Source organism: Amblyomma mixtum, chromosome 4, assembly GCF_055824585.1.
Source record: "Amblyomma mixtum isolate Tamu chromosome 4, ASM5582458v1, whole genome shotgun sequence".
NCBI lineage: Eukaryota > Metazoa > Arthropoda > Arachnida > Ixodida > Ixodidae > Amblyomma > Amblyomma mixtum.
This window is the reverse complement of record NC_143015.1, coordinates 137,433,682-137,454,248: the sequence shown is the minus strand read 5'-3', so window position 1 is coordinate 137,454,248 and position 20,567 is coordinate 137,433,682. Positions and strand designations below refer to the sequence as shown.

The 20,567-nt window shown below is 47.4% G+C and overlaps 2 protein-coding genes across 2 annotated transcripts; both read right to left on the bottom strand.

Moving 5' to 3' along the window:
* Nucleotides 1–9,085: 9,085 nt before the first annotated feature.
* ssp2 (short spindle 2) lies at nt 9,086–18,050 on the bottom strand. The gene is made up of 4 exons (XM_089588090.1): nt 17,855–18,050; nt 13,557–13,815; nt 12,096–12,352; nt 9,086–10,218 (listed from the first exon to the last, which is right to left on the bottom strand). Exons 1-4 carry the CDS (start codon nt 18,026–18,028, stop codon nt 9,958–9,960), a joined length of 951 nt encoding a protein of 316 aa, XP_089444216.1. The 5' UTR covers nt 18,029–18,050; the 3' UTR covers nt 9,086–9,957.
* A 1,174-nt stretch (nt 18,051–19,224) lies between these two features.
* On the bottom strand, nt 19,225–20,222 carry LOC149348392 (uncharacterized). Its single transcript, XM_089588091.1, has one exon. The coding sequence runs from the start codon at nt 20,120–20,122 to the stop codon at nt 19,274–19,276; it is 849 nt and encodes a 282-aa protein (XP_089444217.1). The 5' UTR covers nt 20,123–20,222; the 3' UTR covers nt 19,225–19,273.
* Nucleotides 20,223–20,567: the final 345 nt, after the last annotated feature.

Genomic DNA, 20,567 nt, shown 5'->3' with positions numbered 1-20,567 from the left:
TGTGCAAAAAGGCATAAAGACGTAATTTTTCGTGGCAACGCTCTAAAAAAAAAAGTTGACTCAAGTGGCTATGGAAAAATTAATTATCAAAACGCAAAAAATGCTCTCAATCGCAGCAAAGAACGCAAACTCGAGAAGCAAGTACCGTTCCATTGCGCCATAGGTTGGGAGAGCGTAGCTGCTGACGATGAGACTGATATGCGTGGCTCTGCTGGATTTGGTGGCTTCGTTTGCCATTCATCTGTGCTTAATCCCATGGCAGTGAGAAATTGTTTGTTCAGCTTCAAACTGTTCAGAAAGCCATTCAGCTTTCTTTTGTCACATTTGACTGCGTCTAGGCATATGTTACTTGTGCGCAATCTCTCTTACCGTTAGCCTGTGTGTACACTATTCGGGCATGCCGTGTAGCATACTTATCAGTCACACTTCTCGGTGTACTCTTAAATGAGTGACTCAGGTATAGCAAATGCTGACATACCATGGTAAAGCTAATACCGTCTATATGTTTACATCATCACCTCCACAACCACCGCCGCCACCACTACCTCAAAGGCTCTCTGAGGGAAGTGAAGAAGGTGGGATTCAGAGAAGAAAGAGCGAGACGGGTGCCGTAGTGGAGTGCCCTGGAATAATTTCGACTACTCGGGCATCTTTAACGTGCACCAGCACTTGAATCGCGCTGTGAGGCAAGGGTCGAAGTGGTTGAAAGAGGGACAAGAAAAAGAAAAGAAATCTGTAGGTACAGGTTTTGTCAAAAATAAACAGGCCAGCAGAGTGTCGTTTCCAAACTATGTGTGCGTTAAGGCTCTCGTCGCATCTGTGGAGGTGCTAAATCTTTGAGGGGCGACGACTACAGTCCATGTCACCACTGGAGGAAATGGAAAGCGGGTGGCGCATGACAAGCCACGCAGCATGGACCAGAAGGAAACTTCCTGTGCATGCCCATTGTTTTCGGCAAAGCCTAGGGCTCAATCGGACAACCCTTCCACTTACTCAGACTCGTACCTTTCGCTTATACACAGGATCGCGTCTATCGAACCATGATTGGTTATCACCATTTTTTTTGAAGCATAAAATGTTGTGGCATGGGAAATAGCCGAAGTACGTATAGCTGATTTTATTACGTAGCGTAGAACGGCAGCCGAAAATTCTCGTTACCCCTCATTTTAACGAAAGCTCGAGTAGCGTTTAATACAGTATTATATGTAGCTCTTAATCTTCCACAGCTACGCTTGCTCCACGAGTGACGCTGTAGTGGAGAGTTCTAGATCGACCTGGATTGTCTAGCGCGCTGAGGCACAGCACAGTACACGGATGGGCTTGCATTTATTGCGTTCGCCGCGATCGGGATCCGGTCACGAGTCCGCTGAGCTTCCAAACGCAGCAACCGCTAGATAACCGCGGCATGTAAAAAGCTGAAGGCTGCTACTTCTACTGCTGTTTCTTGAAGAATAAGGTGCGTAAAATTTTTTGTGTAGATTTTAAAGTGTCTGGCCGTTCTTTCGTCTAGCAATCCTGCTTCTTGTAACAGCCTCAGAACATTTGCAGTGCAGCTGAATTATATATTGTATGAAGCACAATATTTCCCAACTCATAGAAATTCAGTTCACACAGCCTTGACACAGTATTCATAGTTTCTTTCGGTTTGAATGTGTTCTTCATGCTGTCTTTATGCCCTCTTTCTTGAGAATCGGTACACATTGTATTGCCGAATACCATTCCATAACACTCGCTTCTGCCTAAATAATGTCGAAGACGCTGATACAATGCAGTGGGTTGGTAAATTATAAATTAACGAAAAATGAAATTTATAAACAGACAGCATGTGGTGTACTCATGTACTAAAAGGGCTTCCATCTTCATTTTATTTCTGCACCTGTTCATAAATATGCTCGGATTATCCAACTGTAAACCTTGCAGCTACTGCTTGGCAGCAAGCAATTACGCAATATTCTCTCAGGAGAGATTGCAAAATTGATGCTAAAGCAGTGCCTTTTACAATCAGGGTGTAAAAGTATTAGAGAAATTTTTTATACGATATACGGTATTTGTAAACAATTTTCGCTTGACTGCTTCTATCCCGCTGAATGTGCGCGAAAAAAAATAGAGAAACCCAGCACGACGATAAAGTAGTTGACATCCGGTCATGAGGGACTCACGCTGTCTGCGCCAGTAAACGGTTAATCTCATCGCGAGCCGTGTCTGAGAATATGCTAGAAGGGGGAAGGTCGTGCGGATCCAGGCTGGATGGATGTTCGTGGCCTCCGCCGTATCTGGTTCTTCTTGGACGCTTCCTCCCGAGTTTATCATATTGTATCCCGTAGCGACTCATGGGACAAGATCCTCCGTAGCGTGGAAATCCGTGCTCGTCTTCTTGGGCGGCGCCACCGTCGCTTCTCACCACTTCCGTCCTTTCCCCTGGGCAAAAGTGTGGAAAGAGAGAGAAAGCAGAAAAAAATTACTTTATTGTTCGAAACACTCGGGAAAGTGTGGTCATGAGTCCGGACTCCGAGATGCGGAGATACATATACAAAAATTCTGGGCAAAAGCATTTTTGAGAAAAAAAAACAGTTTATGAATGCAATTTTTTCGTACAATGTAAGATTTCTTTATGACAATAGCTGATCACCTGACGGCAGTCTTGAATTTTTTATATTTGCATTTTTTCTGTAGTCGAAAGCGTTCCCCATTGGCTTTCTATGGCAATCTTAACTGTTCGATGCGATCATTGGAAACACTTTAAAAGAAAGATTTTGTTACATATCCGAAGAATGGACCATTACCTTAACTATTGCCGAACAGTAAATTATAGTTTTCACTTTTCGAAATTGCTGTCCAAGAATGTTGGACATGAGGTCTCTGTGTGTTGGACATGATTGCATCTGAAGTCCAACATGATGCAGTAGAGCTCTTAAGAGTGCAATAGCATTTTTTTATTTTCATGTTCTAGGCATCAGGTATGGGTTGTGTCACTTTTAACAAAGTTTATTGCTTCTAAAATGTAAAATGAAAATGTTTAAATTGATAAATATTTTCATGAAATACAAAAATTTGAGGCGTTGTTCGACGCGCTCCTTACGTACACAACAAAGAGAAACTTTGTAATTATTTAAACTTTCTATGTTCCCACATTCAGAGCATGTTTCAACGTTTAAAGCATCAAAAGTGTACAGTAATTGCAATCTATTAATCAAAACTTTGGGTAGTGAGTGCTCAAAAACTTTCATTTTAAGCCAATGGCAAATGACAAGTTCTAAGCTTTCTGCTTAGCTGATTTCTTATGCTCTAACAGTTGCAGTTTGGAGAACGCTGAAAACTCCTTGTATTACTTTGCTCCAGTCTTAGAAAAAAAAAATTAGGAGCTGAAACATTTACTGACAAAAAATGGTTTGCAGCTCGTTGAAAGGCTATTTCTCGCAATTCCCTGAGCTAAACGTATTCTGTTGGGGCTTTCTGTTCGGTATCCCCATGTTGGGTGGGGCACAACTAGTTCCTTCCTCAACACATACCAAGTTCTAGTAGCTGCAAATTTTTGAGGCGAAAGCCTTTAATGGCTTATGCTCGCGGTGTCCGTCCGTGCGCTAGAATCGTGCCAACTGTGGCCTCTCCTCCGCGCAGCGGCGCAACCTCCTCCCCGCCTTAGCAACCGGCGCGCCGGTGGAGGGCGCAGCTTTGCATAGCAACCGTGACGTCACACAGTAGCGGTAGAACGAGCGCGCGCGTGCGCGTCGGCGGTGGCAGCTGCACCGCCGCTCCTTCGCCAGACGTCTCGTTGCAGTCGAGTGAGTGAGACGCATGGCTCCGAAGCGGCCCAGTGATTCCGCGCCAAGCGGTTCGGGAAAGCGGCAGTGGGTCCACTACAAGGCTTTCGCCAAGCACTTTATGATTTCTAAAGCGTCTTTGATAATATTTTTAACAAAGGTTTCAATATCCTCCATTTGCTAACCTCGGGACCTCCAATGCCACGTTTAAAAGCCTCCGCCCAATGCTAGCTGCATCAAATTACTATGCTTTTCAGAGGGAATATACCACTGTTGCCCAGAGTCACCATATTGTGAACCTAGAAGGGAGTGCGCCAGAGGACACCATACTCCCTTTGCACTCCCTTTGCACGTGAACAGCCCGAGCCTTGCACCTCGCTCTAACCGTACCAAAACATGCCCAATAGTTAAAAAAAAATGAAACGACGAAAATGCAGCATCACCATCGTCTGTACGTTTCTTCGACGTTCTTGTACCCTTTCTGCTGCTCAGTTGTACGATCATGAACCAAATAGCTCACCAATCCACATTATTAACATTGATGGTAAAAAGCACAAGGAGAAAAGCTATCACTGATCATTCGTATTAACAAAAGTGCGAACGCCGCAAGTTTTTCGTTAAACCTGCAACTTTTGACGATTACTGGCAAGGCACAACTATCATATACTCTCCTCTGGAGAGTGTTGGTAAGCTGGTGATGACAATACTGACACATTAGTTACACCATCACGCGCCTGCCTAGCTGCGACCGAAGTTAAGTGTCTGTGACATTAAAGATATAACATTTTTTGGGACAACCATAGAATTCAGGCCAGAAACATACTATGAATTTGTCGATATTTTGCTTTCTCCAGCTGAGAAAGTACAGTTTTGTCAACGCGTTGAGACTCGTATCGTCCTTTTTTTGGGCACTTTAGCATTGTCCTAGGCGAACTGCAGGCGCTCCGCTCTGCGCAAGACAAAGGAAGCATTGTGCAACTCTAATTTAAGAAGCATGCAATGAAGGGAGCAGCTGTTTCAAACTCGACAGCGCCTGGTTCAGGCACAAGCAACGACTTTCAAGTTTGCTTACGCCAATCTCAGAGGCAGATTCTTCGAAACCTGGGACTAAAGATGGCCTTGAGAATACTGCTGTCAGTGCAACAAAGGACTGCCTTTTTTATTTTATGCTAACACAAGATGAATATGCACAGGTACAAGGGCCAAGGGCCTTTTGGTAAAAACTGAAAAAGAAAAAGGCTGTATAGGTCTCTACCGAGGGGCATGTAGCCAATATCTGCTCTCCTCCTTCCAGAATCAGGAAAATCTTCTTCGCTCCTGTTCTCAAGATTTCCATTTAGTTCTTGCCGTTTCTAGCTGCTTCAGAAACGCTAACAGGAAATAGCCTGGCTGATGCATGTAGATATTGGTGCATATTGCCTGATTCATTGTTTTTATCATTGCAGTTAAAGCCTTCACACACACTGACGCTTTATTTGAAAGAGATTCAAATTTGATTACACAATGCAAAGGATGTAGTGGTGGCGCCATTTTACGTCTTGCATTTTTGCGCTGACCTCTGCATAGTAAGAATGCATATCGTTATCGTCGTAATCATGTTTTATTTCGGCCGAAAATGTGGGAGTGACAGGGTTCACCAAATGAACGCGTCCCCATTGGCCTGCTTTCTTTTCTTTTGCATACCTGTTATGACCCTTTGTACTCAACAGCAAAGTGCATAACCCTGGAAGAAAGATGACCCTCATTATACTGATTATTAAGCTCATATGAATTGTGACATGATTAGCAAATAAAATCACATTATGTATTGGTTTCAGTTCTCCTTTTTGCCCAAAGCTTTTCCGCTCTACCCTTAAGGGAACATTTTATAACTGTTGTTCGACCGAAGACATCAACAGGAACCTTCGACGCGTGCACTAATAGAGAGTTTTAGCATAGCGCTATCTATGTTCCGCTACAATGACCCGGTTACGCGGGAAATCAGCTGCGCCTGCTCAACGGCAGATGTACGTCCCTCAGAGCACCATGCGCATGCACAGATAGCTATGCTAAATCTAAATCTAATAGCTGGTCATAGAACAAGGCGGAAGTACCGGAAGAAACGCTAGCACTTGAAACGACGTTATAACCTCGTTTACAGCAAGTGCTTTAGTGGTAGTTGGGATTTTAGCGAATGGCTTTGGTTGTCGACTTTAAAGCCAGCTTAAAGAGCTCATAATTAGTGCAAGCATTTGCACCTGCGAAGGACACATGTGAGTAGCAAGGGGGTCTTAGCCTCTGTCTTTCGAAGGTGTTAGCTGTTGCTAGTTTGTGAAAATCTATTGAATCGTAGGGCATAAGAGTTCAATGAACGTTTGTGGAAAGAACTGGTCAGTGCAATACGGAAAGTGTGTGTATATTACGTGGGGAAGCAATTGCGCACAGAACTTAGAGAGCGCGAATTCTTGGTTCTGAAGAAGCCATCATGAACCGTGGTTAATATTAATCGTTAGAGCGCAAATTAGCCCCCCTTTTTTTCGTTAAACAGGACTTCCAACTAGCCTTAGAAGAGTTAAGAGTAGATCACACATCCTGCAGCCGCCGTTATGAAGTTTCCCTCACTCAACGACCATTCAGCAGCTTTCTTCTACACATCAGGCTAACTGGTGGACAGATGAATACCCTCACAGTATACCCAAGTAGCGGATAGCCACAGACTTAAACCAAGGCTGCTTCTCCTTACCCTTCGCATCAGAAATTCTCAAAAATATCCCTCTACAGCAGCTTGAAGTCAGTCTTGACATGAGTTTAAGGTTCCACAACAGCAACAAAAAGGCAGAAGGAAAAGGAAGACGTAGACCTGCAAGCTGCAATGGCGGCTGCATTGTTCTCAACTTACTGCAAGTGATATTGACAGGACCTGGTTTGCCTGTCACTTATGTTGAACACGGTTTAAAAAAAAGAAAAAAAAAGAGAGGGACCCAGAAATACGGTCACTTCTGCTCATACAGATTCTCAGTGTGTTGGGATGGCCAGCCAGGGACAGTGTAATTTATTCCTAAGGGATCGAAAGAAAATATTTTTTCGATGTTAATGTATGCTTGTTTCAAGGCTGAAATCGGACACTATTTTTAACTTGTGAAATACAATTTCTCCTCATAACATTTGTGGATACGTATTGATGGATAAGCTCAATTTGGTGACATGTACAACTTGTAAAAGCTATGCGCACAAAATCTTGAGTCCAGGAGAAAGCACCAGAAGCAGAGTAGCGACACTGAAAGGAAACTCTGCCAACTTTTAGGTTCCTACTTTATGACGAATCTTGGTTGGTTTATTGGTTTATTGGGGTTTAACGCCCCAAGGTGACTGATGCTATGAGAGACGCCGTACTGCAGGGCTCCGGAAATTTCGACCACCTGGGGTTCTTTAATGTACACTGACATCGCACGTTAAAGAACCCCGGGTGGTCGAAATCTCCGAAGTCCTCTACTACGGCGTCTGTCATAGCCTGAGTCGCTTTGGGGCGTTATGCCCCAACAAACCAATAAACCAACCGAGATTCGTCATAAAATAGGAACCTAAAAGTTGGCAGAGTTTCCTTTCAGTGTCGCGGTTCTGCTTGTGGTGCTTGATCGAAGTGAAAAAACTGGTGCAGTTGCCGCCATTGGTAGAGTACCCTGGAAGCTTACCGCCACCTTGACCTTGGCTTCCCATTGCCGCTTGTGGAGGAGGCAGGTTTGCAGGTTGTTCCCTCGGGGCTATCCCCTGAGCTTGCGGTACTCTCCAGTTTGCCTGCCACCACTGGGGCCAAGCCCAGTAGTAGCCATTATGCCAAGCAGGATTGTAGCCGACAAACCACGGGTAATTGGCGATCAGTGTGTCCTGAAACACGGGGAAGGCCTTCGCCGCGGTCACGGTGAGTATTAGAGTCCAAAAAAGCGCGCTCTCCATGGCGAGCGCAGAGTGTGAAGTGGCGAGGCCGGAGAAAGCCAGTGCCCTATGCTCGGGATTCGTATGTAGAATCTATGTTTTGAGAAATCCTCACTGTTAACAATGTATTCAGGAAGTTGCCAGTGCTGTTGGCTTGGATGCGCTGCAGCAGCTGCGGGACAGTTTATTCTTGTATCGAATGCACGCGAAAGAGACAGAATGATGGAAGCGCACTTGTCTGTGTGTGCTTGCGCAATTGCGCTGTCTCAACTGGTCGCAGTGGCCTTGAAATTGAGCACTTCAGTTCGAGATTTGAGGGCAAAATGACATTGATATGCGCTCCTGGAAACTGAGAGACGTTTTCGGAAAAGTGTGAATTCGCTGTGGAAAACCCGGGCGACGGGTGCTTTGTCTGGTCTACTAGACAATGCATGCCCCAAGTGCTGGTCATTCAAGATATAGCTTTGGAAAAAAAAAAGAGGCAAAGAGATGCAATTTTCACAGACGTCTCTATGCCTACTGCAAGCCGAATGCTGAAAAAGTGACACCCTAACTCACATTGGGTTGCCTAAAACATAGCTAATGAATTCTTGAAGCCACGTGGAAAGTTGAGTGTTGATTAAAAGCAGTTCATACTGCAAAATGTAGCATTTTCTTCCGGCACAAAGCGTGCTACTTTCTGCTAAGCGTATAAGACCTGAAGGCTTAATCTTTATTGCTCTCAGTTTATTGACAAGGAGCTTCGTTGTGCGTGGAACTCGCAGAAGTTCGCAGAAGGCTTTAAGTTCTTGTGGCGTGCACCCTGTGTTCGGGGAGGGAGGGGGAGTTGGAAAATCGCGTTTGCCAGACTCGAGAAGGAATCAGTACGTGAATCACGTGCAGTTCGATGCAAAAGTATGCGGAAAGCAGTGTGTTATGTTCTCTTTCTAGCCTCAGAGAGTACGGTAGTTGTTACCGCCGTTACTGCAAAAAAGTCACACGCGCCGGTTTGTTTTAGAAGGATCGCTCAACAGATACTCAGGTAAGATGAATAAGAAGATAAGTCCGGAGCCCGACCAAGCCTTTACCACGCCTACGTAGTCTTTAAAAACTAAACTAAACTTCAAGTTGGTCAGCTGGATTGGCAGTCATGTCGCCCATACGTCGGTTAAAAATGTGCTAGAAAGAAGCGACTATGATGATCCGCTTAAGCTTATATTGGAAGTATCCTAACATACAATCATTGCGGTACAAGATGTAACAGCTAAATCAGTCGGGACAGGCTGGTTCCAACATGAAAAGTTAAGAACACAAGGTAATCCTCATCTTAAGTAATCTGAGCGTCCTCATCTTTAACTCTAAAAAACACAATTTCGCACTGGATTTTAGAAGAACCGAATGTAATGGATCGTGTAGTAGCAAGAGTACAGGTCTTCCAGTGGAAGGTAAGTAGCGCCGCTGGGCTGTTTTATTGTGGGAAATGGTACACCTTAGATTAACAAAATGTGAATAGTGCAAACACACAGAGAGGCAACAAAATACCTCGCGAAGCGCGGATATTATCGAAGAAAGCTACTTCACAAACGTGGAGGACCTAGCATATTGGCTCCTGCAAATCTAGTTTACAGATGGATCGCGCTATCGTAATAAGTCACTCCTTTGAGCGACCAGAGAGAAGTGTCTATGGGAGCTACAAGAATAACATAAAGTGCAGGTTATGTGAATCTTTAATGTAGCGATGGCTACGATCGCTAGGTAGTAAAAGAAAGTCTGTGGTCGTCGGCTGAGCACTTCCTATAAGATAGCGATACCTATCACGGCTAACAGAAGGATCGCAGAGCGCTGGATAGGTGGTCTTTTCGATGGGGGAGGCGAAGGAACCTCGGTCTGATTTCTTTCCTGGAGACTTCTGTTCGCCCGTCCCCACGGTGGAGTGTTCCACCGAGAAGGTATCGAATACGGGCGGCACCTGCGTTTTTACGGTCGAAGAAACGAAAAAATGCTCAACGTATGCAAGGAGGTTGAGATATGTGCCTCGAAGGGCAAGTTAAGGGGGGTGTTTAACATAAGAAAATGTGTTCTGTGTTAATAAGAGTATAAAAGTCTTTGAGAAGAAGTTTATATAGAAATCTATGTATTCTGTATCGATCGCTTTCATGATGAGCATTGTGTATGATCGCTTTCACGGCCGTATGCTCCTAATACTTCAGACTTAATTGTTGCGCTGCACTGAGAAATCGGCTGAGGACAATAGTGATGCCCACAGCATGGACAGCGTGGACAGGGTCTAGTGTTCTTGCACATTCTAGTCGTGCGCGTCGCGGGGCTTGGTCTTCGACGATGGGCCGGCAGACAAAGATGGCCCAGCTCCAGGACTGGAGGTGGACTCTTTAGCTCCAGCAGGTGATGATGCGACGTGAGAGCTGGACACCACGCCTGTAGTCCCCGCGGCGCCGGCAGCCGTCGGCGACTCCGAGATCTTGCCCTGTTCGTGCTTCGGCTCCGGCTTCCGTCCCGGAGGCGAAGGCCCCGTGGCATCTACCCCCGGGTGTTCCACCTTGCTGATCTGCAAGTCGAGGAGGCATCCAGTTTGCTTGGAGACTTTTCTTAACCCTGTTCACCATAGTGAAACATTTTAGCAGAAATAAGAGTCCGTGAAAGCATCAAACATGAGGACGACCTGGTAAAAAGTTGCCTACATTGATTCCAATTTTCTTTTCCGTATTAATCACATAGTAACCGTTGGTAACATACGTAACACAAGCGGAAAGCACGTGGAAACCGTGAGGAAAGAAACCGAAACCACACTGAAAGAGTTACCGACGATCGATGGGATTCATGCGATAATGTATTCGTTAGTATTGCAGTTCGCCTGCCGTTTCGTCTCCTAAGCACTGCTTAAACTGCAACATGGCCTATCTGCGTCTTTGAACATGGTTTTACTATGGATTTTTGGTATCAGAAGGCTTCTCGAATGTGTCTGGGTGGGTCATGAGTGGAGTGAAGGCTGGTCAGAAGTGGTTGGAGGCATTTACTTAGTAGAGACTGGTATGTGGAATGATGCTCGCAGGTGGAAGATGGGTTTTCAACGGTGGGCGCGCGGGTATGCACCATCTGGAGGAGGTGCCGAAGAAGACAGAAAGACAGGCAGACAAAAAAGGAGCGGGCGCTGTCGTTGACGTGTATTCTAGAGCGCCGATGGCGCTTTCCTCCTCTATACCCTTTCTCCCATTTTCACATCTGTGATTGGTGAAGGGCAAAGGTGGGTGGGTGGTTGATGCAGGCCTTCTGGAGAGAGGAGGTGGGTTGTTGGGGGCGGGCAGAAAATTCGGGAGGGTACAGATAATAAGTGTAGGTTGAAGGTGGCTGCGTAGTGGGCGGAAGTCTCCTGTAGAGTGGCGGCGGCAACACAACGCACGGACAGATTTTGCCGAAGTGATGGTAGTAATACCAAAACGTTTTAAAAATATTGAACGTATTCACTGCTCATTTCTCATACTGAACGGACTGTGCACTGCTATAATTCCACTTGAGCGCCTCATACAAAACATTTCAGTATAGCGGTATGGACAGGAAATTTGTTCTCGTGCTTTACTATCTGATTTTTTTGGAAACAATGCAGTCTTCATTTGCGCCGAAATATTTGATGCAAATCAATAAAAACCAGAGTGGCGCATAGTTTTTTCGAACTTAATTTCTTCTGTAAAGGCACAATTTTCAGAAAGTTCACCTTCCTGAGCCAGAAGACGGCTACTTTCATTCCCCTATATTGGCGCTAAAAAGTATAGACCAACCCGACAGCCAGTTCTTGGTTATTTATGCTTTTTATACATTTTGCCATCTTTTATAATTTTTTGTGACTGGATTCAACTATGTTGAGCCCCTTTAACATTTGCTAAAATTGAGGGTGTGCTTACAGTACTTTTTCAAGCCGAATTTACCTACCAGCTTGATATATGACCCGAAGAAATGCGTGATTGCGTGCTAAAAAAATTGCAGGGGCCCGAAAACGCGCCACAAAAGTATAACGTAAAACTCGATGTAGAGGCATCAACAGCTTTTAATGCTATCTCACTCCTATCACATAATGCAGTTATGTGTCCCTATGGTTAAAAAAAAACTACTCTTCTAAAACCTACCAAAAAGCTAGGAAGGGTTCAAACACGCTTATACCGAAAGTTAGAGCGATAGCATTTTGGCAATGGCCCGGGCCAATTTTGGATGTCGCCATCGTGTCCGGCATGGTCTATTATGGTTGGAATCGATTTTGGTACAAATCGGTTAACGTCGGTCTGTCGCAGTGGATCTGTTGCAATGGTGGGCTTCTCAAGGTCAAATAAAGGTCAAATCAGGCATGCAATGGCGAGTGACTTTTGCGTCAAACTTCCTGCTAATGGCACGGCTTTGATAGTTCCTCTAACGGCTCACTTTGCCATAGCATACCTTGGACATGTCGGATTCGGCGCGCGGTGATTTAAGGTCACGTGGCGCCTTCTCTGGACGCACGGAGGGGCGCCCAGGCACTTCGGCATTATCCACGCCGTGTACTGGCAGTGGTGACTCCGCGTTGGACTGCCCTATCCCGCCGCTACCAAGCGTCATCGGTGATGCGGCGGCAGGGGACGCAACGCCCCCTGCCTCTGCACCGGTTGGTGCTGCCTTGGCTAGCTTGTGCTTGCTGGGCTTCAGCTTCGATGCGCCTGAACGTCGGTGCGAGAAAGATTTTTAACGAAAGCGTGAAATGATGTCACATAGATCTTAATTGTTTCATTTGTGCACGCAGCTTTTGAGACTCATTAACGTTTGTTCAGAAGAATAAACGCTCTGACCCTATGACAATATTAGGCTGCAAAAAGCACTCCTTGAAATTGCACCCCATTTTACACAGTATCCAAATATTTCATAAATTGTGCTCCACTTTCACTATACCACCTTACCGCTTAAGTGATTTGATAACAAGTTTTGGAGACATTCTCGAAGAAAATGCATCTTAAAGGCCTTAGTTGAACCCCCGGTATTCGCGCTCTTCGAACATTGATGCACATGCACCGAGAAAACTATAAAAAAAAAACTATTTGCCGGTGGATGCTCTAAGATTCCTTAAACCTGTGTTCTCAGTCACTTTCTGGCTTGGCTTGGTTTATGGGGTTTAACGTTCCAAAGCGACTGAGGCTATCAGAGACGCCGTAGTGAAAGGCTCCGGAAATTTCGACCACCTGGGGTACAAAATTTCTTTCCAATGGTTGTGAACAGAGATCCAGCTCGTGCTATCTTATTTATTGGGTGGCTGAGGTGGTTTTACGCGAGAACTGTTAAAAAATACGCCAAGAGCGCGGTATTACGGGTGTAACTGCGTAACTGATACAACTTATGTGTCGGACGAAGATGGGCAAATTTCCTTCAAATGCAAGCGGTGTAACCCTCGCGTTGCGTTCGTGTTATCTTGCGATGCGTCACTCTCAGCATGATACGAAAGCAAGTGGGACATGGCCCCTCGCCCGGCATAACCTGGGCGAAGTTGCACTGCCGCTTAGCAGCGGCTCTTCGCTTCGGCTGTAGTTGCGATGGTTTGGTTTGATTTAATGGGGTTTAACGCCCCAAAGCGACTCAGGCTATGAGGGACGCTGTAGTGAAGGGCTCCGGAAATTTCGACCACCTGGGGTTCTTTAACGTGCACTGACATCGCACAGTACTGGGATCGAACCCGCGTCTTTCGGGCCAGTAGCCGAGGGCCGTAACCACTGAGCCACCGCGGCGGGAGTAGTTGCGATGAACTACAAAATTTTGACAAAGACCAGCGATACATGAGCTGTATACCTGCGATACTAAAGGCCACACTGTGTCGGCCTCGAACTAGAATCTCTACATTAGGTTCTTATCTCCATCGGAGTGATTGAGACTCACTGGTATCTCCTGCACTGGTCGATGCTACGCCGGCCGGCTTCTTATGCTTTCGCTTGGTCTGATCGCGCTTTGAATGCTCCACAGTGCGCGTCTCCGAGAGGCCCGAGACCGCGCTTCCACGAGAACCCCTCCTCTGCTTGCGACTGCCGCGCTGTTTGGTGGTGTTCTGCAGGGTCGATTTGGGCTCTGCAGGCTTTTCGGCGTGCAGCGCCTCGTCGCTTGAGCCGGACTGCGGCTGCGCATCGCTTGGTGGTGCGGTCTGCAAGGCAACAAAAGGAATAGCATCTGGGAACACTTGCAGTGTCAGATGTGTACCTAGGCAAATAAACACAGGTTAAGTTCTTAAGCGAGAAGTTCTTGGTGAAACATCGCTCTCAGATTGGCTTCTGCTGTTTCACAGGCGTATGGTAAGTAGCGGTATTGATGCTGCGAGTAAGAATGAGCTGCACAAACCCACGCACGCAAGTCACCGAGCGTGATACGTACAGCTTTCATCAAAGCCTCCTGGACGCATGGTTTGTTTTTGAGCCTTCTGTGAAACCCACACGGGAGCCAACAAACAAAAAAGTCTTGAGATCAGGACGATGGTACCTCTTACCCGGGAGAGTAATGTATGTTGCTGGGCTATTTGGTTTTGCATTTCCGAAAAAGACATGGCGCCTGTCCTCGTCTCCTCGTCTTTCTGTGCTTGTACTATAGCGCTGTAATTTTTCAAAGATACCCTGCAGAGGTTTAAAATTTAAATGGTGTCGTAAGCTCTGCTCTACAAGGCTGAAAGTGGACCATGCTGCCTGAAGACTCTAGAACAAGCCTGTACCTGTTGTGGTGTTGCATGAACACCCCGGCAAGGCCCGCAACGGGCCGCTGAAGGACACGACTCAGTTCCGAGCGGAACAAAAGCGGGCTTGCGCCCGTTCCCCACGGTTTTATTCACACAGCAAACAAAGTCATTGTTGTTAGACCAGATTTACAAATCAGCTAAGTGAATTGTGTGTCGACCCAAGAGGGCGCCACACAACATCGTCTCCCCCTAGGAAATAATGTTAAGATATTGCGAAAAATACTGCTCTCTTAACATGTGCCGCGAGACAGCAAACATTATACAATGGTCATCAAACAGAAACTATCCGATTTTATGGCTATGCTATTTCTGTTATGACGTGTTGAAGGCACAAAAATGTCTCATTTCAGCAGTCATTACACATGGCAAAAGAACGCACACACATTATACAGTGACTATAGGCACAACATATGATCAATCTCACCCAGAAACAACACTAGATTTGTACATCCACCGTAACAGAGAACACACAAGGAGATTCATCATTATACACAACCTATCACAACATCATTGTGCGCTGAATGCGAAAACATGAGGAACTTGCAAAGAAAGGAAAGTGAGTAAAAATCACAGCGATACAGGAGTATTCATTCATTACCCGCTTTATTCTCCATGACTGGCCCACTGGCCACGGACAGCTCAGTCGCGACTACAGGCCAAGAAAAACAGGTGTGCTACCCTTCGCTCCAGAACTACATCTGGTAGTCTACGGCCCAGAAAGGTGGTTTCCGCTGACGCACTGGGCGCCCGCGGCTGTGCGAACTGGAAGTCCCTGGGTCGCTTTGCTCAGGAAAACTACAACTGCTGTCCTCTGTGGATTCGTGCGCAGTGGTGCGGCCACTTTCGGCTGACTTTGACGGCCTATATTCCTTCCCCCCCTCGTTGCGCGAAGCGTTATCCAGGGTATCTGCAACAGGAGGCGACACATTTTCGGACATTTCGGCACTTGTTTCAGCTCGAAGCTTGTTTCGAGTTGCTGCCATTGCATTCTACAACTGCTGTCCTCTGTGGATTCGTGCGCAGTGGTGCGGCCACTTTCGGCTGACTTTGACGGCCTATATTCCTTCCCCCCCTCGTTGCGCGAAGCGTTATCCAGGGTATCTGCAACAGGAGGCGACACATTTTCGGACATTTCGGCACTTGTTTCAGCTCGAAGCTTGTTTCGAGTTGCTGCCATTGCATTCTCAGCAGCGTGTGCTAAGCCTGCATAGGAATAATCTATGCTTGGCGGGCTTGGAATATTTTCTGGGGTCGGCAGTACCCGGACCAGTTTAGAAGCATTCCAGACCTTACCATCACTCAGTAAGAAAGTGCTTGGACCAAGCTGTCGCTGGACTTTGAAAGGTCCAATGTATTTGGATGGACCTGCTCTGAATGACCGCACCTTCACTGTGTCACCGATTTGTACGGCCGTTGGCTTTGCGCCTCTACGTCTATCAACGTAGTATTTCATTTGCTGTTGCTTATTTTCAACCCTTTGTCGCACCTGTGTTTGCTCCGAAGATGTGTGTTCTGGAGACGTTGCTGTAGCGGAAGTTTGAGGCAAGTTCCAGGTGCTTTGATGCGAATTATGAAAGGAAGTACAGCTCATGTCGAGTTTCGAGCGCGGTTGCCGGCCGTGCAGCAGGACTGCAGGTGACACGCCCGTAGTTGAGTGGGGTGTGAGCCGGTACCATCCCAGATGTTGCAGGACAGGTTGTTTGAAGGGTTCTCCTTGGAGCTGAGCTATTTGAATGGTCTCCTTCAAAACTCTGTTGAATCTTTCAATAAGACCATTTGCTTGAGGGTAGTAATTTGATGACCGCAAATGCTGTATGCCTCTCTCTTTTAGAAAGTCTTTGAATTGTCTCGAAACAAATTGTGGCCCGTTATCTGTAACTATCGAGTCTGGAAAACCCTCCCTGCTAAAAACAGAGATCAGAAAGTCAATGACATCCTGGGATGTTACTGAAGGAGTGAAGTAGACTTCAGGCCATCTGGAATAATAATCCATTAACGTTATGACATACGTTGGACTCGGAGGAATGTTCAAAGGCCCCACAATGTCCATGGCTAGCTTCTGCCAGGGGCGGTCCGGCCAGGGAACTGGCTGGAGGGGTGTGAAGGATGGCTTAGCTGACTTGTCAGCTGCTTGACATATGAGACAGTGTTTGATGCATTCCTCTACCCGTCTATCAAGCTGTGGCCACCAGTAGCGTTCTCTTAGCAGTTCTTTTGTGCGGACTATGCCCGGATGTGATTCATGGGCCAACTGTAGGAAAGTGGGACGAAGTTCTTCAGGAATTACCACGCGATCTGCTCGCATTAGTAGACCATCTACAAAGGATAATTCCTCTTGGATGTGAAAGAATGGCACAAGATCAACTGACAGAGCCTTCTTGTGCAACCAGCCCTTGCTGAGCTGACTGATGACCTTTTGCAGGGTAACGTCAGAAGCTGTTGCATTTTGTACAGTTGCCTTGTCGACTACTGGTGTTACCAGAGAAACGATTTCTTCCTCCTGATTGTCAGAATTTTCTGCGACGGGCAGCCTGGACAAGGCGTCTGCCACATAATTTTGTGTGCCCTTGCAGTAGTCTACTTGGAAATTGTAGTTCAGCAACCGAGCTGTCCAGCGAGAGATGCGTAGTGGTCGGCGACCCGAATCGCCGGCGGAAAGCAAAGCAACCAATGCCTGATGATCGGTTCTGAGTGTAAAACGTCTACCCCACAGATATACATGCCACTTTTCGCAAGCAAACAAACAGGCTAGTGCCTCACGTTCACCAACTGAGTATTTTCTCTCAGCCGGCGACAGAGCGCGTGACGCAAAAGCAATCGTATGAAGGTGCTACCCTTCTTTCTGCTGTAGTACAGCTCCCAAGCCAACGTCTGAGGCGTCAGTGGTGACTACGACAGGTAATTCCGGGTTGAACATTTGCACAACAGGTTTGCATGCCAAACGCGCCTTAACTTGATCAAAACTATTCTGAGTTTCCACCGTCCATTCAAATGATTGACCTTGTCGGAGCATTTTCCGCAACGGTTCCACTAAATCTGCATAATGATGCAGGAACTTGGCGTAGTAGCCAGCTAGACCTAGGAATGATTGCAGCGACTTGACGTTCGTAGGGGAAGGTGCATTAACTATAGCTTTGATTTTCGATTCCATGGGAGAAATACCCTGGGCCGACAGGTTGTGCCCCAAGAATGTGAGTTCCCTTACTGCAAAAACACATTTCTGATTCAATTTCATTCCTGTTGTGGAAATGCTAGACAGCACTTCCTTCAAGTTGCGATCGTGCTCCGGTTTGGTCCGTCCCCACACCAAAATGTCATCCAAATAGCACACTACGCCCGTGCAGCCTTTCAACACGTGTGACATAAGCTTTTGAAATGTAGCCGGAGCAGAAGCTAAACCAAAACAGACTTTTAAACCTAAATAGTCCTTCATGGGATATGAACGTTGTCAACTCACGACTTGTTTCCGTGAGTCCCACTTGATGGTATGCTGAAGCCAAGTCCAGCTTTGAGAACCACGTAGCTCCTGCGAGCAACTGCAAGAGTTCCTCCGTGTGCGGAAGTGGGTAGCCGTCGACGACAATAGCTTTGTTGGGCTCCCGCAAGTCCACACACAGGCGAAGGGAGCCATCCTCCTTTTTCACGACGACCAGCGGAGACACCCACTCCGAGCGTCGACGCGTTCGATGATGTCCTCGCGCTCCAGGCGCGCGAGCTCGTCGGAGACTTGTTGTCGCAGTGCTAGCGGAAGGCGTCTCAGCTTCGCACTGACGGGAGGAACATCTGGTCGGCGGTTGATTTGATGGACGTAGTCCTTGACAAAACCGAGCTCACTCGAAAACAAGGCTTCAAATCCTGGCGGTGTGTTCTCCGGAACCTCGAACGGATGACAAGTGGCTTGGAGACAAGTGAGGGTTGACCCCATCACGTTGATGTGCAGTTTCTGAATGGCGTCAAGGCCCAGCAACGAAGACCCTTGTCGAGTGACATGAAAAGTTGCCGATGCTTGAGTATCGTTGTACTGTATGTCAGCTTCGAAGGTGCCCAGTGTGGGAATCAACTTGCCGGAGTAGTCCCGGAGAGCCAGGGTCGACGACGACAAAGTGTAGAAGCGTGCAAAATATTTCCGAAAATCAGCATTGTTGACAAGAGAAACGGCAGCCCTAGTGTCGACAAGTAGAGGAGGTGGGTTTCCTTTAAACGTTACGGTAGCTATTATCTCTTTCTTATTTTGTGGCAATTCTATGCCCAGAATATGCGGAGAATTCAGGATGTGTACTTCCTCCACGGTATAGGCCGGCGCCTGCGACGCGCGAAGTGTCGCGGACTGATGCTGTGAGCGACAGACTAGAGCGAAGTGTCCAATTTTTCTACAATTGTTGCAACGACGATTGCGGGCTGGACAGTTTCTTGCGTTTGCATTATGTTTCGGAGAGCCACAACGATAGCAAGACGGTTGACGACTCCCTTCCTGGCTTTGTCGCTCGAGTGAGTGAGTGAAAAACATTTAATGCTCCAAAAATCAGGTTTTAGCGGTGGGCCGATGTCTTCATGTCTTCGGCCTCATCACAAGGTCGGCGCCCCTATTCCAGGGCACCGCTGAGTCTTGCTGCTTCGCAGGCGTGCTGCACCAGTGCCCTTTGGGCCGTGGGCTCGCTGCTGGTCAGCAGGCCCTCCCATTGTTCCGCATTCGGGTCAGTTAGCTTGTGAAATGTTCTGTTACGTTCGCATTCCCATGTGATGTGATATAGCGTGGGGGTTGCTCCGCCCCACGGACATGTGTCCCTGTATTGTGTAGGGAACATCTTATGTAGTATGTATAAATTGTGGAAAGTCCCTGCTTGCAGTCTCCGCCAGCAGACCGCCTCGTGCTGTGTTAATGATGTGTGCGGTCGAACTCCGCGCGCCTTCTTCCATCTTGGCTGCTTCTACCTCCTTCCTCGGTTTCGGGGACGCCACGGTGGAAACCCGACGCTGTGTAATTGCGCCATCCGCCTTCTTGCTCACGAGCTCGAGCGGGCGCTCGAAATCCTGAAGTTGCTTGACGGATGCATCCCTGTTCGATCGTCGGATTTTCTGTTACAGGTTCGTCGACGCGATAAACCGGCGTTCCCTCATAAGCTGCATTTGCTTGCTGTACGGCTTCTAAAGCTTTGCCAATTTCTTCTGTCTTGGCCAGCGTAAGCGTTCGGCCAGCGTTCAGAAAACGTTCGCGCAACGCTGGGTTTGAGACGCCTTCGATGATCTGATCTCGGACGCGCTCGTCGAACGCCGAGCCAAATTCGCACGTCAACGCAAGTTGTTTAACTGCCGCTACATACTGGGTAAATGGCTCACCGGGCAGTTGAAGTCTCCGGAAAAAACAGTGTCTCTCAACGATGAAATTCGTTGTGTCTGCAAACAGCAGGTCCAAGCTCCCGACTAACTGTGTGTATTCGTCTGTGGTCGTCGCTTCCGTGGCAGGCTCGAGCGGCGTCTGCGGAAGTGCTTCAGCCGTTATGCCGGCGACTGCGGACGCTTGCCTAGTTTCTTCATTGTTGAAATGCTGGCGCTGTCCCTCCGCTCCGAGCAGCGTGAGAAGGAGTGCCGCTTTCCGCTCCGGTGCCCAGTCGCTACCACCGGCCGACAGGAGGTACGCCTCGAAAAGTTTGAACCAACGCTTCCACGGCACTGCAGGCGAACCGGGCGCAGACAAAAACGGCGCTGGAGCGAGGCCTGACGCCATGCTGACACAAAGTCTCTAAAGTTGCAGGAGAAGGTGGAGCGGGGCAGCAAAACACAGGCCAGTCGAAGCAAATGGTACGACAGTCGGGGCAAGCGTACAAACGTCACTTACTTTGATCCCATCCTCGTCGCCAAAATGTGGTGTTGCATGAACACCCCGGCAAGGCCCGCAACGGGCCGCTGAAGGACACGACTCACTTCCGAGAGGAACAAAAGCGGGCTTGCGCCCGTTCCCCACGGTTTTATTCACACAGCAAACAAAGTCATTGTTGTTAGACCAGATTTACAAATCAGCTAAGTGAATTGTGTGTCGACCCAAGAGGGCGCCACACAACACCTGTCTTCTAGAGGTAAGGTGTGAGATTCCAAAGAAAAGGAAATGTAGCAGGAAATGATGCTGACTGCTTCGGTTAGGCGCCAAGCACGAACTATATAGATATGCGATC